The 9,924-nt window shown below is 39.4% G+C and overlaps 1 protein-coding gene across 2 annotated transcripts; it reads right to left on the bottom strand.

Annotated features, from left to right (window-relative positions):
* Window positions 1–4,419: 4,419 nt before the first annotated feature.
* Window positions 4,420–7,308, bottom strand: LOC147418134 (2-methyl-6-phytyl-1,4-hydroquinone methyltransferase, chloroplastic-like). Of its 2 annotated transcripts, XM_086507130.1 has the most exons (4): window positions 6,587–7,308; window positions 5,634–5,940; window positions 4,828–4,987; window positions 4,420–4,715 (listed from the first exon to the last, which is right to left on the bottom strand). In XM_086507130.1, exons 1-4 carry the CDS (start codon window positions 7,204–7,206, stop codon window positions 4,594–4,596), a joined length of 1,209 nt encoding a protein of 402 aa, XP_086363256.1. In that variant the 5' UTR covers window positions 7,207–7,308; the 3' UTR covers window positions 4,420–4,593. The 2 variants fall into 2 exon arrangements, with proteins under 2 accessions (XP_086363256.1, XP_086363257.1); XM_086507131.1 differs by lacking the exon at window positions 4,828–4,987 and having other exon boundaries at window positions 6,587–7,304.
* Between the last annotated feature and the right edge of the window lie 2,616 nt (window positions 7,309–9,924).

A 9,924-nucleotide genomic window follows, 5' to 3' on the forward strand; every position in this document is an offset into this window, starting at 1 on the left:
CACACACACACACACACACACACACAAGGGAAGCCCCAGCTTGAAGAGGCAGCAAGGACACTTGTCAAGTTCCTCCTCATGTTGCCCTCATGGTGTGCCTGAAACCTATTGGTTGGCTACCCAAGGGGTCCTATGATAATTTAGGATATTTAATTAATTGATTTTGCATTTATCAATTCCTCTCTCTCAAAGGGGAAAGGGGGACACTTGTCCCAAGGCTACCCATGTTGCTTGTAATGGCTCCTGCTTGTGATTGGCTAGGCCTGGAGGGGTCCAATGAGCTTCAAGCATGAGCTACAAGGGGGGGTCGACCCAAGAAAGCTAGGGGGGGTGCTTAGGGGGTATACTCACCCACACACACTCACAAACACTCTCATTGTGTACTATGCAAAGTGCAAGAGCTCCCTCTCTTTCTCCAAGCAAGTAGAGGTTGAGAGCCTACACCAACACTCTTGGCTATGGAGTGCAAATCCATTCAAGAGCTATGCTTCAATGCTTGAGCTTGCCATCTATTCCTTCTTCATTACTATGCTATTATGTATGCTAGCACAAGAGTTATGATAAGTGAGGAACTAGCTCTTTCTCGTATGAAATGTTTCTTCTTCCTCTTCCCTACCCTCATTCCCTGCTAGCTCTCTCCACCTTCGAAGGTGTTTGAGGTCTTGGGACTGAGGCTTGGTATAGTTAAAGCTTTCTTCAAGTTTATGTTATGCTATGATGGTGATGCATGAAGCTTTCCATCTTCATTGCTTCACTTAGGTCACAAGGAACACAAAGAATGTATTGTAACAAGTCTCTCTTTATGGGAGAAATCATAATACAAATGCCTATTGGAGGGGGGACCGGCTCCACATAAATCCGGTCCTCAACTGTTGTCATGTTCTCGAAATTCTCTCTCTTGCAAAAGTATTGTCCATGCCAAGTTAACTAATTGCTATAATTATGTTGCTATCTTCAATTATGTCTACCCGCTATGCTCACAAAATCATTTCTTGAAAGTACTCTCATTAAATTCCGCTACTCTCAAATTGAATAGGCAAATTCCATCACATCCTTTAATTAGCAAAGACTATTAATTAGTCGATATGATAGATCCCAAGGTCCATTTCGATGCCATGTAACTGGCCATTTTTTCTAAGTCCATCATTTATGAACCTCCTTTACCTATGGGTAGAGTGCATTTATGGAAAAAAAAAACTTTTAGTACTTTCTTTAAAGCACGACAGGATCCTGAGACTCTAGAGGATACAATAATTCAAGCACACAATAATGATAACCTTACTATTGATAAGCGACTTGTTCAACTATAGCCCATGCCACAGCATATCCTCCATACTACTATCGATACTATATGTCCGTCCCTTTATAACATTTATAGGAGAAAGTCTCTACCTACATCTACCAATGATCAATCCAAGAGTTCGACCAGGCCTTGAGTACCTCTTTATGTGAACAAAAAGCAAACGAACTTGAACTTGCTTAACAAGTACCACAAAATGTGTTGACTACAAAGTTTAGCCCATTTATGCTTCAATATGGCTTTCAGCCTAGGTCACCACTTTTGGTGGAGTTTGCTAAAAAAAACTTGAACGCGTCAAGAACTTTCTCTAAGGCCATAATAATATATTACGTACAGCTTCCCATAATGTTCGAAAGAGTCAAACTACTACAAAAAAAAGTGCAAATGAAAAGCATTAAATGGTACTTTAAAATAAGGTGACGAGCTCTTTTGGTGGGTTCCATAGCACTCCTAGTAAGTGTACAAACCTGATTCACTTCTAAGTTATCTCCAAGATATTTCAAATACGTGATCAAGCGAGACAAATGGCCTATAAATTAGCCCGAACCACTCGCATTCACCCAATTTTTCGTGTAAGTCATCTACAGCATTAAGATGTCAATGCAATCAACCAGGATGGCTTGGTTGACTTCATTGAGCCTGATTCTACAACATGAACTTGACAAATTCATGGGTGCTCACGTGTTACGCACATGACATTATGTTTGCCATCATCAAGAGTGGAAAGATAAGACCCGAAGAAGGTGCCATTGGGAAAATATTTGCACTCTTATAAAGAGCTTTCCCACTTTGGTTTTCAAGGACAAAAGCTCGAAAGCTTTTATCCAAGAGGGGAGTAATGACAAGGGTAGGCTAGGGCCCATGGACAAGGAAAATGGCTAAACACCACGATGGATGGCATACACCGGGGCTCTAAACAATGGACAAGACCTATGAGACAAGGTCGGGCCGAATGAAGTGTCTATGCAGAGCAAATGGAAGGCTATATGCAAAACCAAAAATTGTAGGCATGACGTTATCAACTGAGCAATCACCTCACACACACACACACACACACACACACACACACACACACACACACACACACACACACACACACACACACACACACATGAAGACCCAAGTTTCAAGGTTTACAAAGAGAATAAATGAAAATATACATCATCTTATTTGTACACATTCAGTAGACAAGCAAATATTTACTTGAAAAGTCTGCTAGATAAGGCTTGGGCAAAATAAGTGAAGGAAGAACAATCAAAAGGATAGGCAAGCTCAAAGACTAAATCTACATTTTAAACTCCAAACAATTTCTCGCCACATTCATGCAATCACATAACTTGCTTCATGTTATGAAATGGGAATATTCTTAGCACAAAAAGCTTGCGACTTACAACATCGAATTGGAAAGCTAGGAAAGAGCTTGTATTATGTCTTTTACATTTCAAGCCCACCAAGGACCAGTGTGGCATCCAAGATGGGGCTTCTATTATGTCTCATATAGGTTCAATCAAGTTACAAAGGATGTACACAATGGAATGCCCTTCCGACATTATTTTAATGCTACCTAATAACCATCGCATGATTTGCTTAATGTCAGCTTGTCTACCTACAATACAATCTATGGGCATTAGTGCCAAAATGATACAACTTTATTGTTTTCATCCATCAATGAAATCATATAAATAAAACTAGAAAACGAGTGAAAATGCAAATTGCTAGCTGTACACGCATGCCGCATCCTGATTTAAATTACTTAAGAAGATTACAATTGCATACTTTAACCCTCTAGTGCACAAAAGAATGCAAGTAGTTCATCAATTGCACACGAAATTGCTAGGAGAGGAGCAAGCTAAAAGGCCCTAGCAAAAGATAGAGAGTGGTCAATCCTATCAAAGTGTATAGGCCTTTTGAATGAATGCCACACAATTTATACATACAAAAGATAAGAATCAAACCCTAAACAATATTTCGTCACATCGGGCCATCACGAGATGTAAGCATTATGCTGCAACACACCGTGATTGTTAATAAACGATCAATTTCAGATTGTTGTTACATTATCATGCTTTTCTACAACTCACATTTGTAATATTAATCTATATTGATCGTTGGAGATCTTCCTAGAAGTGTGACCAAATACTAACACAACAAGGTGATAACAATGTTGTAATTGAAACACTTCTAACCTTTCAGATAGACATCGTGTACAGCTAAGAAACTTCAACAATCTTGATCAAGCTTCTGCCATGTGTGAGTACATCACTTTAACACAAGGACTCGGAGAAATTCCTAATTGTGCATGTATTTTGAAGTGAGATTAACTCGAAAACAACAAAAATGAATGTCTCAATATTAATTGACGAATGTCTTAGAGAAATGAATGACTCAAAGAAATTCTTAATTCTGCGTTCATTTTGAAATGTGAGATAAACTCGAACACAACAAAAATAAATGATTCAATTTTATTTAAATGTATGGAATATGTAATACAAAAGTTTAGGCACAAGATAATCCTATAATTTAAATCTTCTTAATTAAAAATCATAAACCTTGATTTATTTCCGTATAGACACATGCTCGAATAAAATTTCTAGTCACTCGAGCAAAATTTTCTAACCTACAATTTTTACATTGAAAGTATTGTCTTTGCCTTTTTGCTTTAAGGAAGTGAAAGCTCAAACAAAATTTCTAATTTACAATTATTTTAAAAAAATAAAGATCAAACTATTGTTTCTGTATAAAGAAATACTAATTAGTGATAACTAAACAATAACATTTGAAATAAAGGTGAAACAAATGATTATCTCCAATGCAAATAAACATGTTTATTCCAACACAAAGACAAATTATCTCTATTTATAATATGTATCCCAACATAATGATAAACGGCTTAAAATCCTAATCTTCATGTGTGACAGAACTGTAACACAAAAAGAACGAGCTTGCTAATTTTTTAAAATTATTAGAAGATATTAAAGTTAAAAATTAAAAACAAAAGACAAATTCTACTATAAATTATAATTAACTGCAAAATTTAAATATACAATTTAGTGTGAGAGAACTCGAAATAGACAGCTTAAAATCCTAATCTTCTCCTCTCTTAAGTGTGAGAGAACTCGAACACAAAAAGAGCAAGCTTGCTAGTTTTTAAAATTATTAAAAAATATTAAACAAAAACTGAAAAACAAAGTAGCTCCTGTAGAAAAATAGCACTTCCAAAGCTCAAGGAATGAATGAAAGCCTTCTTTACTTTCTTTACTTAAATTGGCTGACCCTTGGGTACTATCTGGTCTTTAATCCACATGTAGATAGGCACCATCACATAGTAGAGTGAAGCTATTACACCAAGAAAGAATCTGTACAGGAAGACCAAGGGATTGACATTTGATTTGACATCTTCTGCCTTCGGCCCAAGCTGCAGCAAGCCAATGGATCAAGGTCAGCAAAACCACACAGTTCAAGCAACCAACACCATGCGAAATTCAACTTAAAACTTCTCATCCATGAAAACAACCAATGAAACCCACCTGTCATGTCAGCTATAGCATCGAGACCATGGAGCACAGATGGCCGACTCCTATGATTCGGTGGACAGTTCATTATGGTGCTCCTATATGCAGAGAGCTCCTCGGTGGAGAGCTCATCATTGAAAGCCTTGGAAATTGAACCTTTCAAATTCACACCAGGCTGTATTTACACAGAACTACATTGGATCAAAGGTAACTTATGTTTTCCGGAACGTGTGTTTATCGACTGTCCCAACTATTAAGGCCCTATGGCTAAGGCTAATTTAATAAACAATGATTCAGTTAACCCCACCTTGTTTGCATGTAACTTCAGCAAATCATCAAAAGAGGTAAAGTGGAATGCGTTGTCTCGCATACTCCTGAAGATTTTAGCCTAAATCAATAAAACCCTTTAAGAAAGGATTGACCTTGAGAATCATTTCCGTCATGCTACTCTTCAAGAACCCTCCCCATGAAATGTTCGATGTTTGTGGGTGGTCCTTGGGGATTCTAGACCATTCACACACTTTAAAGAGAGAAGTCTACAAGGCTACAACCAAACAATTGCTTAGGCAATTATCAATCAAAACAGTCAGACAAGCGCATCACCCTTTGAAAATGAAATCCAGATAGTGAGTCTAGAAAGGTACCCAGATATGCAAACATTACCTATATCAGGGTAAACACCAGAAAAATTGGCCTCATAAACATCACAACCCATACATCAAAAGCTTAAAGCTTTCAGGAACCCATCTAAGAAAATTGAGAGTTTGCCAAACAAAGTATGGTTGTATCAAGAAATTTAAATGGATGAAGAGCTAGCTCACCTGCAGTGGAGAATCGCCTGACTCTGGTTTTACGCCCGTTACCGAGCAACCCATAATTAATCCATGCCTTCTAACTCCTCTGTACCAGTTTGGTCCAATCCTTTTAATTTTCACATCCACAAAACCAGCCTTGGTGAACCATTCTGTGTACTCTTCTTCTGTTGGAAACAACATCCAGACATCTGCAAAGAACCTAGATAACCAATACGTTGGATGGACTGGTCCAATGAGGCAAGCTTTTCCACCTTTTTTCAACACTCTGTAAGCTTCCTTTATACCTCTTTGAGGATCTGGCCAGTACTCTATACTGCAACAAATAGGGGAAAAGCATGTGTTAGTGAGTTACAGACTTTCTGACCTTATAAGCAAACATACATGTGTGTGTGTGTGTGTGCGTGTGTGTGAACGTGCACGTGCATGTATTAGGGAATGCTCTACTCTATGAGCTGCATAACCAGCATACCCCTCGTAAGGCCCATGAAATAATGAAACCTTCATTTGCTGCCAACGAAACGACTCCCTCAACCCCTCCTGTCTGCAAGTGCCCTCTGACATTGCATGCAAATGGCCTTTTCTACTGCATCTCTTCCCGATGCAGCTTGAACATCACAAAATCGAACCTCATTTTGCGCTTCCTCATATTATGACAGAAACTCCAAATGTATGAGAATTGCCATTTCTTCTGTGCCTCTTCACAATGCGGCTTGACAACAACAAACCAGCAAAGACATTGTACTTCCTCTTCTTATGACAGAAACATCCATGAAAAAAGAGTGATGCATCCTACATACGAAATTAGCCAGTTTTGATGCAGCTTGAACATGACAACATCAAACAAGCAAAGACATTGTGCTGCCTCTTATTATGACAGAAACATCCATGAAAAAAGAGTGCTGCATCCTACATATGAAATTAGCCAGTTTCGAGGGAGTAAGTCACCCAAAGCTCCATACCTGCCTGCAGAAACGTATCGGTCAACATAATCAGTAGGAAAAGGCAGATCTTCCGCATCACCTTCCATAATGGTGCATTCTTTGAGGTCCTCCTTCTGTCTAGCCTTAGCAAGCTGATGGGGAGATTGGTCAAGGATGGTCACATTCTTAGGGTTGACATGCTTGACAATGCCCTGCGTGCAAAAACCCGTGCCCCCACCAACATCGACAACAGTAAGGTTAGGGTCATTAAGATCAGCAGGCTCCAACGCATCCTCTCTCATATCTTCTGTCCAATGACCTGGGTTGATGATGTGATCATACACAATGGACAGAAAGCGGTAGAACCAGAATGCCTCCTGCTTGTGTTGTATGAAGCGTGGCTGAGAGGCAGGCCTTGATGCCGAAGTAGATTGCACACACAGGGACTTATACTTTCTGCTTCTTTCTGTTGAAAAGCTGGGAAGATTAGGGTTGAAGTTGCTGCAGAATTGATGGGATTTTCCAGCGCTGAGGTAAGAGAAGGCGAGGTGCCCTCGAACCTGCTGCATGGGGATTGAAGAGCCATAAGGAGAGAAATGAGGTGATGAAGACGAGGAGAGTTTGAGGCCGTGCTCGGCTATGGCTGCCGCGCAGGCCATCGTGTACTAGGGGGTGTGCGTACGCACAGTCACTAGCCTTCACAAGTTCACCGGGCAGTGAACTCAACAAGGGTCCACGACCATTCGAATCAAGCTTGGTTGCTTGAGCATTCATCTTCTTAGGTTGTTTCATCTTCTTATGTTGTTTGAGTATTCATCCTTGGTGACCAGGGTCATCCGTTCTAATGCGGTCAAATGATCCGTTGGCGCTCACGGACGCTCACGGACGTACTTTGTTACCTTGCACGTGAGTTGTGTATTTTCCGGAAAAAACAAAAGGATTTGCTCAATTATGTGAGATTGTCACTCGGAGGTAACAAAAAATATATGTGTTTTTCAAACGTATATAAATATTGGCATCAAATATTCACTGTCGAAGAAAACAGTTGCTTGCAATAAATTATAGTAAATGGTATCAAAATGCACAAACAAAATTAGACTACTTACCTATTAAGCGAGAAGGTGTCTCGTCTAAGCGTGTAAGGCCGAATATGATGTTTTGACAAGTTATAACAAAAACAGTGAGATAAGTTAAATTTTTCTTCATGACATCAAAAAATGACACAAACTATTTACTACGTAATGCGAAACATACATAAGTGCCATACAACAGTTGGCATTGTGCCTCTTTAAGTATTATAAAGAACGAAAGTCATGCCTTGCCTCGTAGTTCAGTGTGCATTCCAAGCAAATGCATACACCTGGAAATTTGGATTCTGATAAAGGAATTTATAAGTTATCAACGCAAAGATTGTTGGTCGCTTTGGAGAGGTTGTTGTTGTCCAAATTGCAAAGCATGTCGTGATTGAATGCAGTGAATGTTTACTAGGGAACAAAGGGCAAGAAGTTATTGGGTGTGCTTATATACTACACCACCCCACTCACGTTGTAGCACAACCAGACACATACATAATAAAATATTGTATACATACATACATACATACATAATATATTTATTTATTTATTTATATATATACATACATACACACAGAGAGTTTGCTAAACCAACCAACTTGGCAATGAATCAATAATACAACGGGGTGTTTGGGTGTGCTTATATACTACCCAATAGAAATTTCCCTACCTAGAAGCATGTCAAATAAGTACAATAAATACCTAAAAGAAAATTAGTAACTAGGATCACATTGGGCATTGACTGAGATGCATAAACTTTAACATCATCAAGCATGACAACATAATATAATGAGAGTTGGCTATCCACAAGCACTTCTCTGAAATGTATCCCATCTATCATATACTTGATTAGTGTCTCAGGCCCGGTGTAATCCTCAAACCTAATCACAAAACCAAGCTCTTCACCAAGCCTGCAGCCACATTCTTCAGCAACCCTCTTGGCTACAGACATTCTGGCCAATCTTTGAGGTTGTGTGCAACCGATCTTTCCTCTTTTTTTGTATCTGCTTTTAAATGGAGAAACTAGTATAGGGGAGAAACTAGCTCCTTGAACTAGTTTCTTCATTCAAAATTATAACATGGTTCTCATGGACTACTCTAACTAGCTCATTTTTCAGCTTGTAAATGAGAAATTTTTCTTTGTTTCTTTATTAATACTTTGACCATTGTCCCAATGTGGGTGCCTTACCCTTCTTCCACTTTGGCATGTCATACACAGAGAGCCCTACACCACCAAATTAGTGAGTGAGATGCTACACTCCTGCTTCTCGCATGGGACCCTTCCAAGGACAATTTAGATTCTTTGGGATGCAATCAAGCATGGTCCTTTTTGTAAGGGTAAGCCCAACTTGTGGCACCATTTGGGAAATCCCCCTAGCCACCTAGGAAGAGATAAATGATGGCATTGTCCAATAGCAAGAGGGCGCAACCTCTTTAGCCAATGATTGTAAAGCATCAAGCCTATATTAGAGACTATTTTCTAATCAATCATTGCACTTTGAACTTTATCACCGTGTCTATACTCTCTCCCTTTATGCTCTTGCCATTGGTGCAACCTAACCCTAATCTCCATCTCTCCAACTCTTACCCTAACTCCATGGTTAAGCTAAGGCTCCACCCTCAATAGCCTTATGCTAACCATTGATGATTAGGGAGTACGCTTCCACATCAACTAACCCATCAAGTGGTAATACCTAGTGTTAACCACCGTCGTCCACTTCTAGTAGTCATGGGCCGGTCTTGTTGGTTTAATAGGAAAAGGGTAAGAGTGATCGTTGATGAGAGGCGCACTCTAACTGGAACATTCAAGGGTTAGTTGGCTAAGCATGGGTGCCCAAGTGTGAATGGGCGAGCTCATATAAAAGTCACATAAACCTAAAAATCACTCTTTCTCTCATTTGTGCAATTGAAGAGTGCTCTTGCTCCACTCCATCTTCTTCTTCATCATCTCCTTGTGTGTGTGTGTGTGTGTGTGTGTGTATGCGTGAGAGAGAGAGAGAGAGAGAGAGAGAGTAATGGAATTTGCCTATTCAATTTGAGAGTAGCGGAATTTAATGAGAGTACTTTCAAGAAATGATTTTGTGAGCATAGCGGGTAGACATAATTGAAGATAGCAACATAATTATAGCAATTACTTAACTTGGCATGGACAATACTTTTGCAAGAGAGAGAATTTAGAGAACATGACAACAGTTGAGGACCGGATTTATGTGGAGCCGGTCCCCCCTCCAATAGGCATTTGTATTATGATTTCTCCCATAAAGAGAGACTTGTTACAATACATTCTTTGTGTTCCTTGTGACC

Source organism: Adiantum capillus-veneris, chromosome 30 (genome assembly GCF_014529385.1).
Source record: "Adiantum capillus-veneris isolate H3 chromosome 30, ASM1452938v2, whole genome shotgun sequence".
NCBI lineage: Eukaryota > Viridiplantae > Streptophyta > Polypodiopsida > Polypodiales > Pteridaceae > Adiantum > Adiantum capillus-veneris.